The sequence below is a fragment of the Miniopterus schreibersii genome (assembly GCF_964146895.1).
Source record: "Miniopterus schreibersii genome assembly, chromosome: 6".
Classification (NCBI taxonomy): Eukaryota; Metazoa; Chordata; class Mammalia; order Chiroptera; family Miniopteridae; genus Miniopterus; species Miniopterus schreibersii.
The window spans coordinates 39,235,582-39,255,496 of NC_138107.1; the positions used below are offsets into that span (position 1 = coordinate 39,235,582).

General features: G+C 42.6%; 1 protein-coding gene across 3 annotated transcripts in view; it reads left to right on the top strand.

Annotated features, from left to right (window-relative positions):
* MRAP2 (melanocortin 2 receptor accessory protein 2) overlaps positions 1-19,623 on the top strand; it is a 32,271-nt gene extending 12,648 nt beyond the window's left edge. For 2 of the 3 annotated variants that reach the window (XM_081140988.1, XM_081140987.1), the window contains 3 exons: positions 3,746-3,879; positions 10,990-11,089; positions 19,080-19,623. In XM_081140988.1, coding sequence (XP_080997114.1) covers positions 3,753-3,879; positions 10,990-11,089; positions 19,080-19,473 — 621 coding nt within the window. In that variant the 5' untranslated portion in view covers positions 3,746-3,752 and the 3' untranslated portion in view covers positions 19,474-19,623. Of the gene's footprint in view, positions 1-3,745; positions 3,880-5,406; positions 5,508-10,989; positions 11,090-19,079 lie in introns of those variants that run through there. The other variant, XM_081140989.1, reaches the window with a different exon arrangement.
* Positions 19,624-19,915: the final 292 nt, after the last annotated feature.

The following is a 19,915-nucleotide window of genomic DNA, read 5'->3' on the forward strand; positions in this document are numbered from 1 at the left end:
CCTTTCTTTCTGCTTCCCTGTTACTCACTCAGAACCTCTGGCTCTGTCGTTCACTCTTGTCTCTGCATTCAGGGTCTTTGCACAAGGGACTTTCATTACCTTAGGTCTCTCTCCATCCCTAAATGGTTCATTTAGATGAACAGGAGTGGTGTAAGGGGGAGAAAATGGAAGAATGAAAAAACTCTTCCTCAGTGGTAGGGAAGAGGTTGATATTTCTTGTATCTGACTGTTTCACAGATATATTTCCTTTGCTAGCGCCTGGTCAGCCCTGTGAGGGGGGTGTCAATGTTTCTGACCCTAGAGAGTGACAGGAAGACCACAGCTGGGGCCAGCACTGCGCACAGGTGTGAGAACAGCATAGCCAGGGGGCCCGCTGCTGAGACAGAACAGGGCAAACACTCTCCCAGCTTTATTTTCATTGTTTTCTGTACTTTTTGCTATTTTCCTATTAACCGTCTTGACACCGGATGAAGCCTGGTGCTCCCCTCTGCCCTGCTTATTACCTTGTCTGTAATGCTGATTTCCAATAAAAATGATATGATCAAACCAGACTTCATCTTATTGCCCTTAAACTGAAAGAGAGATTATTACCATATTTTTGATAGATGGGAGAGCATGAATTCCATGACGTACATGTTTCTCATGATAACTTTTAAGCCATCTAAATAACTGCCTTCTGAGTTATTTTTATAATAATTTTATTCATTTGTCCAGAATACATAGATCAATTAACTACATGGTGAATTTGGCAGAATTGGCTAACAGGGGAGTTGGTGATGTCTGAAGAACAAATCTAGGCTTTTCTGTCCCCGACTAGCATTTCTTAGGTAATAACAATAGTCCTGGCTACTATTTATTGATCTTAACCTGGGTCCTGGCTAGTCACATTTTATGCAATATCACATTTAATCTTTAACAGTAATTCCCTGAAGTAGGTACTGATATCATCTTCATTTTCCTGATGGGAAAACTAAAGCTCAGATAATTTTCCCCCCATGGCTCTAGAGGATGAGCTGGCAAACTCTTTCTATAGAAGACCAGAAAGTAAATATTTTAAACTTTGGGCCACACTATCTCTGTCACAACTATTCAGCTCTGTTATTGTAATACTAGAGAAGCCTTAAAAAAAGTACAAAACCAAATGAGGTGTCCGTGTTCCAATAAAACTTTATTTATGGACACTGATATTTGAATTTCATATAATTTTCTCATGTCACAAAATATTATTATTATTATTTTCAACCATTATAAAAAGTAAAGATCATTCTTTACATGCAATCTGAACTGGAGCAGGTGGTGGGCAGGATTTGCCGACCCTGGATGTAGATGTTGAGCGTAGGCAGGGCAGGAGGAACGGGTTGGAACTGGGTGGTAGGAAGGGCACTCCTGCCAGAGGGAACAGCACATGTGCTCGTAGCAGAGAGCAAGTATTTGAGGAAATGCAGTCGACGCTAGTACAGTTTGATAGGGTATGTGGCACTATCAGAAGAGACATCAGGACCCAAGTCACGACCTTGTAGGACATTTTAAGGATTTTAGACTTTGCCCTTAGATTAATGAGAAGGCATTAAAAGTATTAAGCAAAGGGATGACAAGGGCAATTGTGTGTTTTTTTTAAAAAGATCATTGACTGTTGTATGGAGAAAAGATTGCAATGGGTTAGTAACAGTAGAAGCAAAAAAACCCCCACACACCCAGTTTTGAGAACTGGGCCAGAGGGGCAATGATGGATGTAGCTGGACCCATTGCCTGACAACACCATCTTCGGGCAGAGAGGACGACCAGGTTTGCAGTGAGGAAAACAAGGCTGGGAGAGATGAGCGTCTGCCTGGCCACATAGCGAATGGAAATAGAGCAAAGATGAAGACCCTGTCTTCTGACTTCAGACCCGGTGACTTTTTACCGGTATGGTGTGAAATTCTTAACATTCTCAAATTGAAATTACATTTATCTCTGAACCTTACAACTGAAGAGCCCCTTTCTCTTTCTTCTAAATTCTCATAAATGAGGATGGTGCCTCTTAGGTTTGAGTTGTTAACTCTCATTTCCTGAGGAAATTAATTTTGTTGTTGAGGGACCTTGTTCAAATAAGAGAAAGGCCAAGGATGGTACTGTGGGGATGGTTTCATGTTATTTTTGTACTGGCGTTAGAAAGGTAGCTGAAGATTTATTTAAAGGTCACCTTTTCTTAAAATTTGTGTAGCTTTCTTTCCCGGATAAGAATTGGTACATTCTCTTGGAGCTTTGCAGGAATAATTCATCTGCCTGGGCACTCAGAGTTGTGTCATTTCGGACACAAGCATATAACTCTGGGTCAGAGCCCTCCATCTTTTTCACAATATGATGCCGAGGGGTTGGGGACTGCTTCTATGGGGATGGGGCAGAAAGGAAGAGGGAAAGGCGAGACTCAGGCCTTGGAGCAGAGGGTGGTGGCGATTTTGCTTCAGCCTCTCTGGGGCTGTGCCTTAGAGGTGGCGGTGGGTGATACTGACCTCCGGTAGGGGTGGGGGAAGGGGAACTTCAGAAAGATTTTGGTGGGTGGGCCCCAGTGGTGGCAACTAGTCAGTGAATCTTGGTTTTGGCTGGTATTTCATTCAAATTACTGTTATTTGTCACTTATATTCTTCCCCTATTTCAAGGGAAGGTCTGTGGTGTCCTGGTTTGTGTCTCAAGCATCTCCTCCGATCTCATGTCAACTAGGTGTTTCATCACCAAAAAGCATTTATTTGGAAAAAAGAAAGGGTTGCAACCCAGGGCATGCAGACAGGGCAAGCGCCATGCACACTCTGGCCTGCGTGCCAAGACGGAGGGGTATTTATAGAAGGGAAAAGGAAGTTGGGGGGGAGTTAGAACCTTAGAGCTCCGTTAAAAACATAGAGTCCTCCCCAGTAGGGTTCTCACGATTACTTTCATAAGCCCGAGCTCCTTGCATAGACCCTCCCAACTTAGGTTTGCTCAACGTGCCAGTGAGTCTTTATCACCCACAATGGGCATTGTCTTGCACACAGTAGGTGCTCAGTATTGAATACTGGCTCTGTTGACCTGTCACCTTTGGCATCCATGCTGCAGAGTGCAATCTCTCCTCTCAAAAAAGGTCAGAGTTTTCTAATCTGAAATCATCAGAAAGAAGATACTTGGGATGTCCTGAAAGCAAGACAAATTTTAGGAGTGGGCAAGAGTCAGACTTCCATCGAGGATCTCCTCCCATCATGCAACTTTTGCTGTCCACTTCTCTTTTCTTCACCCTATTTCATTAGACTTAGTCGCATGCCTTTATTGTTACATAGTAGATGCCCAGTAGAGATACACTGAGTTAGTTCACTTCTGATACTGATTTTATTTGTTCTCCGTAGGCTCTTTACATACACAGGTGTAGGTGGTGAGGCTGAAGTTGTAAGCTCAGAGGTATTGATTACTTCTCTCCCTCCTTTCTTTCCTTCTTTCATCAGTCATTCAAAGTTGATTACGTGTCAGGCACTGGGTTAAGTTCTGGGAGGGCAACAACAGAAGAAGACGTGATGTCTGATATGAAATACATTCCAGTCTAGTTGAGAGAGAAAAGGAAATAATGGTCACTTGGTGCGAGGTGTGGGCAGCCGGTGAGGCCTCCCCCTGACCTCGTGGAGAGGACCTCCCTGAGCGCTTTCCCGGCTGAACTCCAAAATGTGGCTAAGAGTAACCAGGGTACCTGGGCAGCAGTGGATGAATTAACAGGTTCTGCACTTGCCTTTCTCCATTTGTGCAGGCTGGAGATGTCTGCCCAGAGGTTAATGTCTAACAGAACGTCTCAGCAGTCTGCATCTAATTCTGATTACACCTGGGAATATGAGTATTATGAGATTGGACCAGTTTCCTTTGAAGGACTGAAGGCTCATAAATGTAAGTCTTACACAATTCTCCAATGTAAGCATAATATGTATTTGTCATAACCTGTGAAATCTCCAGTGATTACTTTTCCTGAATATTATCTTTTTACAGAACTCTGTCCTCTACACTCCCTAAACCCTAGAAAACATCCCCTCCAAACATGGACTGATTGCTCAGAAGTGGTCTTGCATGAGGACCTTGATGATTCTGAGCGACAAGGAACTTGAGTCCCTTAGTGGGGGAACATGAATTAATGTCATTCTTAAACTGAGATATTTTGTTAAAGCAGTAACAATTCCAGCTTTCCCAAACTGTATGAACATTTGGACTATCAAAAATGTGAAAAAAGTAGAATCTGGAACTATTAATTCAAGAATCTTGTTTTGTAACACATGCCACTGAGCTCTTTCAGTCCGTTGGTTTTCTGGAGCTGGAGCTGGGAGAGGAGTCTGCCTGTGTGTGTTCATGATGACGGACAAGAATAGCCTGAGATCATTCCTAACTCTGTGTTTCGTGAATCGTGTGTCGTGTTATTGGAGCGATTAATGATCCAGCACAGAGCAAGGAAATAGAATTCTGTGAACAGTTACTGTCCAATTCCAGTCATATCTGAAAGCTGACCGGCCAGCATGAAGCGTCTGTGTTTTCTTAAGCAGAGTGGACGTAATAAGCGGGACCTGCTGCTGCCCACTCCCAGGGCCAGTTGTGGCTACACCATAAATATTCCAGAGATCTTTGTTTGAATGAAAATCTGCAGCATTACCAATATTTTAGGTTTTTAACTTTTTCAGATTAATGGGGCACATTAGGAAATATAAGACAGATTAGAATTGGAGACACAGGTGTGGCAAAGGCAATGCATTTGCCCCTTTAGTATTTCCTGGCTGCTCCCACACTCACCTGTCTTGGCTTCACCATCCCTCACACCCACCTGCTGCTCCCTCGCAAGGAGAACTTTATTTTTCTTTTTCAGCTTTATTAAGGTATAATTGACAGATAAAATTGTAATATACTTAAAATGTACATGAGGATTTGATATATGTATAGATTGGGAGAGGATTTATCTCAATGAGTTATTAACATATTAATAACCTCAGATTTTTTTTTTAATTTATGAGAACATTTAAGTTCTGCTCTTGCAAATTTCAATTGTACAATACGGTGTAATCAGCTATACTCGCCATGATCCTCAGCCCTTATTCATTTTATAACTGGAAGTTTGTACCTTTTTACCAGCATCTCCTTTTTCCGGCCACTCCTCATTCAGCCCCTGGCAACCACTTTTCTACTCTGTTACTATGAGTTTAATTTTTTAAAAGATTTTAAATATAAGTGGTACCATGCAGTATTTTTCTTTCTCTGGCTTCTTTCTCTCAGCATAATGTCCTCCAGGTTCATCCATGTCATGACAGAATTTCCTTCTTCTGAAAGGAGAATAGTATTCCATCTTGCATGTGTATGTGTATGTTGCTATGTGTGCACATCTGTGTGTGTGTATCACAGTTTTTTAATCCCTTCTTCCATTGATGGACACTTTAGGTGTTTCCATATGCTGGCTATTGTAAATAATACTGCAATGGACATGGAAATGTGAATATCCTCTTGAAGATAGTGGTTTTGTTTCCTTTGGATATATATCCGTAAGTAGGATTGCTGGATCATATGGTAGTTCTATTAATTTCTTGAGTAACATCCATATTGTTTTCCATGTGGCTGCACCAGTTTACATTCCCACCAACAGTGCGTAAGGGTTCCCTTTTCTCCACACCCTCACCAGCATTTATCTCTTGTCTTTTTGATAATGGACATCCTAACAGATGTGAGATGATATCTCATTGTGGTTTTGATTTGCATTTCCCAGATGATTAGTGATGTTGAGCACCGTTTCATATACCTGTTGGCCATTTGGATGTCTTCTTTGGAAAAATATCCGTTCAGGTCCATTGTCCATTTTTAAATTGGGCTGTTTATTTTCTTACTATTAGTTGCATGAGTTCCTTGTATATTTTGGATATTAACTCCTTATCAGATACATGGTTTGCAAATATTTTCTCCCATTCTATATGTTGCCTTTTCATTTCATTGATAGTTTACTTTTGCTGTGCAGAGCTTTTGTTAGTTTGATATAGTCCCACTTGTTTATGTTTATTTTTGCTTGTGTTGCATTTGCTTTTGGTGTGACATCCAAAAAATCATTTCCAAGACCTATGTCAAGGAGCTTATCCCCTATGTCTATTACCATTATTTTGAACTCTGTCAGGTAAATAACTTATCTCTATTTAATTTAGATCTGTTTCTGGAGATTTATCTTGTTCTTTTGTTTGGAACATATTCCTCTATGTCTTCATTTTCCTTGACTCTCTGTGTGATTTCTGGGCATTAGATAAAACAGCCACCTCTCCCAGTCTTGACACAATGACCTCCTGTAGGAGATGAACCCTGTCATTCAGCCAGGCCTGAGCTCCTAGTTGTCGCTCAAACTTTTACAATTGTCCAAGCTGCCTTCTTTTTTCTAAGTGGCTCCCAGTATTTGAGGATGTGTCAAGACCTGTCTGTGTCCCAAAGGGGGTGGGGGATCATGGCCAGGAACTAGACGCGGTCTGATTAGAAGCCAGACCCTCAGGCAGCACCTGGGAAAGGATGGGCATTTTTGTCTGCTCCCTCTGTGCTGGGCCTGGTGTGTAGACGTGAGGGGTGCTCTGTGCTTGCTAAGAACTGCATCTTTGTTTACTACAGTCCTGTGGGACTCATGAATGCAAGTCCCATTGTCTGTCAGAGCCAGGAGATCGGTGGCCTGTCCCTTGGGTAGCTGCTGCTGCAAAAGCTGGGTCACCAGACTGTGTACAGCTTCCTTCCAGGGAGATATGGCAACATGATTTTATTATTGGAGTGGGTGGAGCGAGAAGGGTGGGGAAGTGTCCAGAGGCCTCGCTGGTCTCTGGAAGGACCACAGCCAGCCCCTAAATGCCTGCTAAATTAGAAGCCTGACCCTCAAGCAGCATCTTTTCAAGTAAGCAGATAAACCTCTTTCAATGAAAGACTGGGAGGTGGATGTTTTTTCCTGTTCCTCCTGCACTGAGCCCTGCGGGGGCAGCTGTGATGAGGGCCTGAGGGCCCATAAATAACTGCTTTTTTGTTTGCTGTAGTCTTGGAGTTCTCATGGATGCAAACCAGAGCTAGATTTTGAGGGGACCCATCTCTCTAGTGGGAGTCTTAAAAGTTGGGGCTCAAGATACATGACCCAAACCCTTCCCTCTTCAGGGGGAAAGTGTGAGTTGGGGGTTCCATCCCCATTGTAATGCTGCTGTGCTGGGGGTGGGGTTTGTGGCAAGAGTGTGTCTCAGACTTTCCTACTCATTTAGATGTGGCTCTTTTCTCCTTTGCCTGATGTGTAGGAGTTGATCAGCTGCTTCTGGATCTCTTTCAAAGGGAATTTCTCCATATGTAGCTGTATATTTGGTGCATCCATAAATTTAGGAGAAGGGGAGCTCTGGAGCCTCCTAAATTTCCTTCATGGTCAGCTCCCCATTCCAGCTAATTAAATGCTTTAACCATTGCCCCTATTCCCCTGCTGCAGGAAGGACCAGACAGCCCAGGCTTCATGTGCAGGTCCCAAGGACTCAGGTGCCACTGTTTGCTGGTGTCTGTGGCAGAGCGTTCAGCTGGGCAGTTAGAGGGAGGGAGGCAGTAATACTCTGCTGATTCCCACCTCTGGTCTCCATCTGTGGGTCTGCAGAGGGCTTCAGAGTTACTCATTTCCTGGATAGAGGACGTTCTATTTTTGTTCCTTAAAAAAATCGTTAACTAAACTTCATATCCTTTCCCCCTGGAGTGAATAGTAATAATTAAATGCTTTCACTCGTTCTTTTATTGATGTCTGCTCAGCAGTTCTTTGTGGAAATAAAGAAATTTTTAAAAAAGCACTTAGAATCCATTAGGATATGCTGTTATTGATTATCTGATGGAAGGCTGTTGCTGTCAGGTGTGAAATTACTCTCCTTTGTTTACTTTAATTCTTTAATCTGTTGTTTCTCTGGGACAACCTTCAAGTAAGGATACTTGCTTGTTAGGAATTTTAGTGGAAATCAAAATGACTGGGGAAACTGCCATATGTTTTCCTGTAATATGGGCTTTTACACTTTGGTGGCACAAATTTTATTTTTGTGTCAGTTTGCTCTCTCCTCTTTTCCTTAATGTAAGGGGGAAAGAAGACAGAACTGCTGCTGTAATTTTGGTCGGTACATTTCCAGAGTCAAATGAAAAATCTTTTTAAAGCATATTACATTCTAGAAAAAATTATAGCTAGAACAATTCCTGCAAAACATAGGCAGGAGTGTGACACATTGCATACTTACTTTATGCACTCTGCCATTAATAAGGAGTGTTTTTGTTAGTTTTAACATTCACATCAGGAAAACCCAAAAATGCCTGGTTGAGTCTTTACTGTTCTGATTCAGTAAGAGATTTGGTTAAAGCAGAGGTCCTTAGCTTCAGGAACCTGACACTATATGAGAGACATAGAAAAGGATTTAAAAAAATTTTTTTAAATCCCCCATACATGCAGGAAAATAAAAAAGATGAAGTGAACTACTGCATTGTGTACATTGGTATAGTCTCTTACATTTTAAAATGCTGTGATTCTGACCTTCAAGTGTGTCTCTTTGTTTTGCTGAGCAAAAGTCAAAGCCAGTTAGGTTCAGGTTCAAAAGAACAGAAGCAAGGCATTTCAAGGTGAGGATATAAATATTCCTAGCAGTTATCTTCATCTGTTTTACCTGTAAGAAATCATACTTGGTAACAATAGCTGCATCTTTAATTAGATTAAGTTCTTCTGTCTTAATTAGATTAAGATTCCTACCTTCAAAACAACCTCTGATAGTTGTTTGAATTTTACTTTTGCCCTTAGTTTTTAATTTGGTGTTAAACCTTATAACGTATCAGAAGTGGACATATGTCTGATATACACTTGGTACGAGCAGAATGGACAGTTATTCATTCAGCACCTATTTATCGAGCACCTGTTTTGTGCAGTACTATTTTGAGCATTGGAGATACAACAGTGAACAGAAAATACAAAAATACCTCCTTTTATAGATTAAACATAGTTAATTGCCAGTAACGTCTACATTATAAATCCAAACATTATCAAATGTTTCCTTGGTAATGTAGATGCCACATTCTTGAGGAAACATTTGGAAATACTATTGGATCACAGAGATTCTCAAACTCTAACCACAGAACCTCCCCACCCTGCTCCCCCGTGACTCCCCTGGCGGCTGGGGCCTTCCTGTGCCCCACGCTATTGTTGCTTTTGGATCCGCTCCCTGGGGCCCGGGTGAGGTGGGGGGAAGGGGCCGGGCTGGGTGAGGGTCACCCCTTCCACCTCTGCCCGCCCTGGGTGTGGGAAGCAGAGGAGTGGTGAGGATGCAGTGTGAAAGCTGTCCCCCCGAGAGCCCCTTCCTAGTAAACAGATTTGAAAAGTGAATCAGTGCAACTAGATTCAGTTCTCAATTGAGGACTTAAGTACTGTGTGCTGTCATTTGTTTGTACAACAGTTTTTCGCAGTCCATGGCCCCCACAATCGAGATGTTATTGTTACATGTCAGTTGCACTTGTTTACTTGTGTTTTTTGGGACTTGTCCTTATGTCTTTTTAAGGCCTCATTTCCATGTAAGGCAAAGTCTGCAATTTCTATTTCCTTGGCACGCTCCACCCCAGGAAAGATACATTAGCTTTACATCCAGAGTGCTGATTATTCAGCACACTGTTGAATAAAAGCTGTTAACCTTAAGGCAGTAGTATATGTAGAATGAAAGTATAAATTATACAGAGTAAATTGCTAGTCTGATTTCTTTGCTTCAGAAAAAATGCATTAGAATTTAATTAGAATAACACATTGCATTTATACATTTAGCGTATAAGCCATTTGTTTTTCAAAATTGCCGAGCATTCTCACTGTATTCCCACATAGGTTGACTTCTAGAATAAATCAGAAAATGTAAAATAATTCCACTTTGTTGTCTCCCACAGATTTGAGACCCTATTATATATGTGCCAGGTTCTGTAGACAGTCCAGGTCCTCCCTGTCCCAGAGATATACCCTTGTGACTGCTACCCAAGATAGGGTCAAGGAAGGGCCCATGTAGAGAAGCTCAGACAAAAATGCCTTGGGGTTCAAAGGCCGGAGAGAACTCATCAGCTGGAGAAGTTAGCCCAGGCTTGGTGAAGGAGATGGTGTGAAGAATAGGCTTTGAAGGGTAGATGGACTTTCATCAGCTCCAGGTTGGGGAAAGTTGTTCTAGCCAGGTAAAGGCAAGAGCCCCTCAAAAGGCATGGGGATTAGGAAGTTGTTGCTAAGAGTTAAGGTAAATGCGGGGACTCAATGTCCCCTAGTCTGATTGGAAGCATGGGTTTTAAAGTAGGGTAAGCTGGGAGAAAATAATTCTAACAATAATAGCTGACAAATGTGGGGTACCTTCTTCTCAGATGTCAGGCATTATATGAAGTGCTTTATGTATGGAATCTCTTTTAACCTGGAGAAGGTCAAGTCTATCTTTGTTGAAGAGTTTTTCATAAAAGAGAAATATTATCAGAGCTGTGATAAAACAAGTTCACACAGAGATGAGGCACACAGAAAGATAGATGACAATGGCATAGGAGGCCATTTGTACATTCTCAGCAAGGCGTAATGAGGACCTGAGCTATTCCAGCATGAACAGCAATGAAAATATAAAATTGGGTTGGTTTGAATAAGAATTCATTTTAAACTTTATATTGTAATTTCTGCTAGAAACTGTATTTTCTAACCCAAGACACTTCACTGGAATCTTGGGGACCTAGATGACTTATGTCCTGGGTTCCTTTATTGGGCTATGGAAACCAATGGTCAGTAAGCTAAAGTCCCTTAGTGTTACCTGAGATGAGAACCTGGAGGGGACACAGATTCTTCTCTCTCCCTCATCCCCTATGTCTTATCTGTCCCCAGTTGATGGATGGGTCAAGATTGTCTCATAAGATTGTTCACATCCTGTCTCATTTCATGTACCATAAAGCTCAGATTTCTTGCATGTTCAAGTTTTTGGCTCCTGTGAAATACTAATCCCAGTATTAACTGTCTTGCAGATTCTATTGTGATTGGATTTTGGGTCGGTCTTGCAGTCTTCGTGATTTTCATGTTTTTTGTGCTGACTTTGCTGACCAAGACAGGAGCACCCCACCAAGAGTAAGTTTGGACTGTTCTTAAATATCTGTTAAACTCCACAGGGAACTGAAGAAACAGGAACAATGTCCAGGGCTGGGGTTACTTCCAGGGGTGGAGAGAAGGGCCTGGTTGTGGATAGTGGCCTGGACCCAGGCGCCTGCGGGTGGGATCTGTCCTACTCCTGGCCTCTTGACTTGGCGGCAGCTTGTTTTCAAGTGGATCCTCATGAACTTAGGTTTCTTGGTCCTTTTGTATAGTTTAATGCTGATTCGGGCCTGCTTTTTATGTTGAAATACTTATTAATTAGGATGTATTTTATGCTTAGTCCCAAAACAATTCAGATGATTCACCAGACTAAAAACAGTGAAAAAGGGCAATAGCAAAGTAGGGTGAAAATTAGTTTTTAAAAACATTTCTAGGAATAGAGAAATAGCTGATACTGCGTATTCAACTGAATAATTGTTACTGAGTTTTTACTGAGTAATTATTGTCAGTAAACACTGAGTTCAATGCTGAGTTTCTTGGAAACTAGGATTAAAAAACACACTCAAGATTCTGTGATTCTCATCGCAGGATGAAGAATATTTGTGCTGGGCTTTGGGTGTAAGGAGGAAATTATTACACGAGTGCTTAAAGAATGTTGAGTAACATCAGAAGGTTTGCAAAAAAGTCAGAAATGTTTTAGAGAATTTTTTTTTATCCCAACTTCTTTAAAAAATGGAAAAAGAATATATATTGAATACCTTTTTAGTGGGCCCAAGCAGGCACAGGTAGCACACTCAAATTAGGTAAGTGGAAGAGTGTTCGATGAAGGGCCTCTTCACAAGTTGTGGCCAGTGAGGAGGACAACCCGCAGGACAGTGCAGCACCCCAAGGCTAGCGATGCTAGGAGTAGATGCCACCTGATCTGAAGGGACCTGACTAGAACCCGGGAGTCCTGCAGAGAAGGCGGCCGAGAGGAGCTGTGACCTTGGAGCGAAGGACGCAGCTAGCCCAGAGTGATCTCAATAGACCTTCCTTTCCCCCCCCTTCCCATCTCTCGCCATTGCTCCCCCTGGCTGTCCACAACAACACAACCAGCAGCCAGAGCCTCCGTCAGAGGTCTATTTCCCAGGGCACAGAGCAGGATGGGGGGTGGAAAGAGGCCTGGGAAAGTAAATGGAAGAAATTCAGCACAATTCCTAATTTTACATTTAGTATCTCACTTAATCCTACAGCCTGGCAGCAGTACTCTTATTACTGGGACAGATTTGTCTGATGTAGGCCATAGGATGATTGCGCAGATGGGAACCCTAGCCCAAAGCAGAACAGGACTTCCTGTGATGATTTTATGGGTCAACTTGGCCAGGCCATGGCACCCAGGTATTTGGTCAAACATTATCCCACATGCTTTTGGGAAGTTGTGTGTGTGTGTGTGTGTGTGTGTGTGTGTGTGTGTAGACGAGATTAACATTTAAATCAGTATTCTTTGAGTAAAGCAAATCATCCTCTATAATATGGGTGGTTCTCATCCAAGCAGTAGAAGGCTTTCTTAGAAACAGACCAACCTGCCTCAAGCTAAAAGGAATTCTGCAGCCCAGCCTGCCTCAGACTTGAACTGTAGCTGTGTCCTGGGTCTGCAGCCTGCTGGCCTACCTGCAGATTTTGGACTTGGCAGCCTCCACAATCACATGGAAATAAATCTGTATCCCTCTCTCTATATAGAATAGGAAGGAAGGAAGGAAGGAAGGAAGGAAGGAAGGAAGGAAGGAAGGAAGGAAGGAAGGAAGGAAGGAAGGAAGGAAGGAAGGAAGGAAGGAAAACAGGTAATACACATACACACACAAACCATTGGTTCTGTTTCTCTGGAGAATCCTGACTAATACATTTATTTATGTGTCATGATGTCCCTGAATAGCTGAGACTTGCATTTCCAGTCTTCTAATTGGCAGTTCAGTTGTACTGCAAATGATTTCTCATTTGATGGTGGTTCTGACTAATCTCCATCAAAGAACAGGGGTCATTGTAACTCTCCATGGTTTCAATGAGGGTGAAGTCTTACCTTTTTGTTTTGCTTTTGATAAAATGATGGATCGGCCCTCTGAGACACACCTTAAATGTTTTTGTGAGTCTAGGGCAGTGTAAGATATGGCATTTAATTGTTATATATAAACAGAAAACTGAAAGAAACAGACGTGCAGAAAAAATCCTAAGTGGATCAGTTAAAAAGACCTTTTGATTTTAATATACTTGATATTTATTTGGCAGAAATTTTCTCTAAAATAGACATTTTTTCCATTCAGTTAACTTTAATATAAAATAACCCATTTTAAGTTTGCCTGTGATAATTAGGCATGGAGGAAAGAATGATAAAATAATTGAGACTATAATAAAAGCCTTTAAAAAATGTTTACCATATGCCAGGGTCTACTAATCACTTTATATGCGTAATCTCACTAAATCCTCACAGGAAGATGAAATAAACCCTATAAGTATTCCCACTTTACAGATGAGAAAAATGAGGCAGAATCACTTGTCTGAGGTCTCACAGGTAGAAAAAAAAAATGCTGTGAGCCAGGCCAAAGCCTCTTAGACTCTGAAGCTCCTGTTGTTAACCACTATGTTAAATAATCTCATAGCAGTAATTTTTCATCTTCTCCTCCTGTTGAATCAGAACTATTAGTAGGCGATCAGATTTGTTCTCTTTTATGACATACTGGGTCAACTATGGGCTCTGGAGTCGAACATTTCCAGATTGATTCACTGAGATTTTGGCTGGATTCTTAACCTCTTTATGCTTGAGATTCCTCATTTGTAAAAATAAAGTCATACCTGCCTCCTTGGATTCTGGTGAAGATGAAGCGAGCTAATGCCTGTGGAGCCGTGGGCATTCGCTGGCTCACTGGGCACCCAGTAAAGATTAGCCCGCCCCTCTGGTGCTGGTGGAAGTCCTGGCGGCAGCTCGGGGGTCCAGGTGAGGAGTGGGAGGGAGGAGAAACCCACCAGGCAGCCACCAGGAATCAATCACAGTTTACCTGAGCGAGAACATTTTGCTATCTCGGTGGATGGCAAGAGTTGAAGTCTATTCTACTGCACAGAGCTAAGGACATCATAGTAAAATAGGCAAGTTATCCCCCTGAAATTTTCCACTTGGGATCGTATTAGGATAAGATCTCCAGTTGGAATCACTGAGAGGGAGTACACAAGAGTTAGACTAGGTTATAAGACAGTAAAAACTCTCCGTATCTCAGGACAACACAACATAGGTTTACTTTTACTCCAGCTATATGTCTGCTGCGGGTTGGCAAGGGCTGGACAGAAGCTTCTGTACTTGTAGCTGCGCTACCTTGCGCACTCGGCCTGCTGGGTCACTGTGACGGGGAAGGGAAAGCCTGGCGATCTCACCTCTGCCCTTCTGTTCTTCATCCAGGAGGAGCACATCCCTCCTCTCACAGCTCATTGGGGGGGGGGGGGGGCAGCCACACCCACCCGGCTGCCTCGCTGGGAAGGGTAATCTTCTGTCCAGGAAAAGAGAACCAGATACTTGTACACACTTAGTAGAGTACACGGAAGAGGGAAAAAGACTGTTGTAAAACTGACATCACCTTTCTTAAAAGCTTTTAGGCCCACGAAGGAGCTTTCATGGGGACTGTTTTCCCCATGGAATATTTGCTGTTGCAGTGGGGGGAGGGACCGTCTCACCTGGATCCCTTATGGACAATGCAGGTGAAAGAACCATTTTCGCTGCTTTCGCAACTAAGGAGCCATTTACTCTCTGTGCTGCCTTGTTAAAGCATTACGGCTCCATTATCATAAACCTGCCAGAGAGAGAGTAATGGGAAAGGCTTGCATCACATTTTTATGTTGAATATTTTGGACTTCTTTGCAAAATTATCAAACCCCAGACATCACAGGCCTCAAATACCCTCCTTTTGTAGCCTTCGCTGAGTGTACTTTGTCCAGGTGGGGATGTTCTTTATTTAGGGGTGAGTGCAGGATCGCTTATGACCTTGTGAAAACAGGAAGTACATTTTGCCTTGAGTTGCAATTTACCTGAATATGGCACTGACTAAAGGATGTAATACAATTAAAACTAATAGCAGGAAAGAGTCCCTGTTCAAGGTCTTTGGTAATGACCAAGGCTACAGGAACCAGCTGGCAAAGTGCAGATGTAGTGAGTGGGTCCCAAGGAAGTCTTGTCACTCCAAAAGGTCTACCCTATCGACAGCTAGAAAATCTGATAATTTTATCTATCTGAATCAATTTGTTCAGGAGTTACTTTTAATTCCCCATCAATTACGAGGTGTTTACTAAGTGCACAGCTGTGGGCTTGCTCAGGACTGTGCTGAGGTTTGTACTAAGGTAGTGGAATTTTCCAGAGAGATGGACGTCTTCCTGGAAGTCAGTTTTACCGATTACAAAGACCTATTATGAGTGAAAGCTTCTGTACTTAACCACCTGAGAAAATCATAATAACCACTAACATAATAACCACTAACCACTTAAAGCAACCAAGAGGTACTTCCACACACAGAGAAGGGTTTGGTTGGCACCTCTCCTTGGCCTTGTTACAGTGAGATAAAGCTCTCAGCACAAGCTATGGCTCCATGAATGTTAGTGGTTATTATGATTTTCTCAGATGTTTAAGTACAGAAGCTTTCACTCATAATAGGTCTTTGTAATTTATCCATCTTTCAAAGTCCACTGGAGGTGACTGCTGGAAATACCAGGTGCTCACAGCTGGTCTGCCTGCCACTTTTCGTGAGCGAGGCAAACCTGAGGACAGTAGAGGGCGGGCTAACACTCTTAGCATAGCAGTAGCCATTTCATTTGTAAAATCTTGTCATAAATCTGAAAAATCCCTAGGGGAATAACCCACAACATTATGGGTATTTTTCTTCTGCAAATGGAAGTAGGAGAAGCCTTTCCTCTTGACTTGATATGTCTTTGGGCCACAGAGGTAGGAGCACTTCACTAAACACTGGAGATGGCTGTGCCTCTCAGGAACACCCTGCAGATATAGCTGTTCAGTCCAATATATTCAGAATATATTACCAAACTTCTACAAATCAAAAATAAAAAACAACCCAATTTAAAAAATGGGCAAAAGACACAGACACTTGGCAAAAGAAGTTAAACTAATCGCCAATAGGACATGAAGAGAAGCTCGATATTATTAGATATCAGAGAAATGCACATTAAAACCACAGTGAGATGCCATTTCACTCCCATGAGAATGGCTAACATTAAAAAACTGACACCACCAAATGTTGACAAGGATGTGGAACAACTCTAATTCTCATACAATGTGGTGAGAGTGTAAAATGATACGACCACTTTGGAAAGGTTCAGGGTTTCTTATGAAGTTAAACACACATCTATTATATAACCCAGTAATTCTACCCTTAGGCATGTACTCAAGAGTAATAAAAACATGTCTACAAAGAGACTTTTCAAGAATGTTCATAGCAATTTTACTCACAACAACCCCAAACTGGAAACAACCCAAATACACTTTAAAAAGAGAATGAATAAACAAATTGTAGTATATTTATACAGTGGAATTATACTGAGCAAGAAAAATGACAATTTTTCCATACATCGACGTGGATGAATCTCAAAAACATGCTGAGCAAAGGAATGCAGGTACAAAAGGCTATATATTGTGTGTTTTCATTTGTATGAATTTCAAGAATGGGCCAAGTAATCAGTGGTGAGAAGAATCAGAACGGATTGCCTTTAGGAAGTGGAAATGGACTGGAAGTTTGAGAACAGGCAAAGCTAATCAATGGAAGTGGAGATCAGAGCAGTGTTGCCTAAAGGGAGTGGAAAATGGATGAAAGGAAACTTCCTAGGATAAAGAGAAATATTAGATATCTTGATTGAGAATGGTGGTTACATGGATGTGTAAGTTAATTAAAACATATTGAATTTTATACTTATGATCCATGGATTTCTGTGTGTAAATTTTACTCACTGGTAGGATGGACAGAAACTACGCTGAAGCAGGTTGTATCCATGATCACAGGTTTTCACATATCAGTCCTTTATCAGTCAAGAAAAGGAAAGAGGAGTGTAAGGACAACCTATTGAATATTTAATGTTTACCAGAGTCTGAGAGTACAAAGATGAACTTCTCCCTTGTCCTCAGAGAAAGAGAATCAGACAAATGGCACTGTTCTCACACCGAGAGATCTTCGGGAAAAAACTCAGGGGGAGCGAGGTGGGGCAGGGAAGGCGTCCCGGAGGCTTGGCTCTGCGCTGGGAGGGACAGAGCTCTGAGACCCCTGTGCCTCTGCTCTTCAGCGGGGCGGTGAATGGAGCCCATGCAGCCTGTGCTGCGGAAGGGCTGCTGCGCGCAGTCGGGTTTCTGGGTCCGCTTTCCCGCTCAGCTGGTGCTCCGGGCAGGCGGCTCAGCTATTCCCAGAGCCTCTCAGCCCTGCAACTGGGGAATAGTGTGGGCCCCAGAAGTCTTAATCATGCCTTTTCAAACATGTTAAGCCCTTCTTTCTGCTGGGTAGTGCTTCGGCTATTAGGTCACTGTTGCTGACTCACTCGTCTTTATTCTCAAACATCTTTTTAAACTGAGTGACGTGACAGAGGAAGAAAATCACCTATCGAAAGACAAGACCACTTTAATCTGCATTAGAGCAGAAGTCATCCGGCGTGTCTCCAAAGAGATGTTTCTTAAAATTCTGAATACACGGCCTACTGAATGTTTAATGATTTACTCTTGTGTAAATTGACCATCTTCACATCACGTTTGCTCAGCAGGCAATGAAATTTGTTAACCAGGCTTTTTACTAAAGCTCTGGCTCCTGAGAGAAATTCCTTGTCTGATATTACTCAGATAATCTGATATAAAAGTCCCTCAACTGGCTGGATTACAAAGCTCTTAGGATTACTGATCTCTGAAATCCAGGTGATTCTCGATAATTTGAAGGCTCGTGTATATGGTCAGCTTTTCCAGACCTTACATTGAATCTATGCTCCTCCTTCCCCGTGGAATTTGGTCATCAGCACTTTATCCTGAGTGATGGGATGGGAAGGAAGAGAGTTAACTGAAATCGAGACAATTACAGCCTTGTTGAACACAGCCTGGTTTTTGTTAGGTTCTGTCTGGATTTGAAAACATCCTCAGACATGATTCTTGTCCTTAAGGCGTCACTTGTGTGTGAGCAACCTTTTTATAAATCTGGAAAGAAGGGACTAAAGTCCATGGGATATCAGGATATTCAGCTTACCCATGCTATTTCTTTCATGTACTTATAGGACTAATTGAGTTACTTCATTCATTCCCTCATTGATTTATTACCATTACATTGCTAATTTGTTCCACACTAAAGGGAACAAGGGATTAGAAACCTGAGTCTTACTCCCACTCTTGTCACGAACTGGTTGTGTGACCCAAGTTGGCAGTCTGACTGCTCCCTGCCTTAGCTTCTATGTTTGTAAAATTGGTACAGTAATTCTTGCCCTAAGTGACGGCTCTGGTCAGTTTTGAGAATCAAATGAGATAAATGGATACAAACAATTTTGACAAATAAGAAACTCACCTCTGTGAGATAACATTGTCCAGGTTCAGGCCAGCCTGATTAGGTCAGTGCTTCTAGACTTGGGCATGAGAGTGTGATCCTGGAGGATTCTATGAAAAGACAGGTCACCGGGCCCTGCCTCCAGAGACTCTGAAGATCTGTCTGCAACTCGGGATTCTGCATTTTAAGAAGCACTTGAAGTAATTTTGCTGCAGATGATCCAAGAGTCCCACCGAGAATCAGATGACACCTCAGCAAGATGTCTCTTCCCAGGAAGGTCCGGGGGGGCCTCGCCTTGGGGCCTCTGCCTTGTGTTATTTATGCCTGTTCAGAAGTGACAACTCTCAGCCCTGATGTTTGTCTGCACGCTCTGTACAGGGGCTTGCACCCAGTATGGGCTCAGCGGAAATATGCCGGCCTGCCCTACATGCCCCAAACCGTGATTCTGCAGAATGAGCCAGGGTATAAGCCATCTTTTATTTCCCTTTTCTCTACAGCAATGCAGAGTCTTCTGAGAAGAGATTCAGAATGAACAGCTTCGTGTCAGACTTCGGAAGACCGTTGGAGCCAGATAAGGTATTTTCCAGACAGGGCAACGAGGAATCCAGGTCTCTCTTTCACTGCTACATCAATGAAGTGGAAAACCTGGAGAAGGCCAAAGCCTGTCACCAGACTGCAGCCCTCGACAGTGAGGTTCAGCTGCAGGAAGTCATCAGAAGCAGCGGGCGGCCCGAGGAGGAGCTGAACAGGCTCATGAAATTCGACATCCCCAACTTCGTGAACACGGACCAGAGCTCCTCCTTTGGGGATGATGATCTTCTGATTTCAGAACCACCTACTGTTCTGGAAAATAAGCCCGTTTCCCAGACCTCACACGAAGGCCTGGAGTGAGAAACATGCTCTGTAACATGTCTTCCTGGAGAGGTTGGGGTGTGTTTGTACAACAAGAATTCTCCAGTCACCAAAACTGTGTCTGTGTGTCTGTGTGTCTGTGAGAGGGAAAGAGAGACAGAGAGAGAGAAACAGACAGAAAGAAAAAGAGAAGAGAGACCCTGAGAAGAGAGCTGATTAGGCTCTGTTTTTATGCTGTTAAACACATTTGGGGCTTTTGGGGAATAAAGTATTTATACTGTCTCATGTTCCTTGTTGAGAAATTTGGCCACGTACTTGGTGTCCTCACTCTTGAATGGGAGTTGTCATCTGTGTTCCACTCTGGCCCTGCCATGGCCATGCTCTACCTTTAGCAATGTTTTACTTCTCTGGCTGCTACATTTTTTCCTGTAAGGTGAGGAGTCTGGAACAGATGATCCATCTGGCTCTAATATTTTGTGAA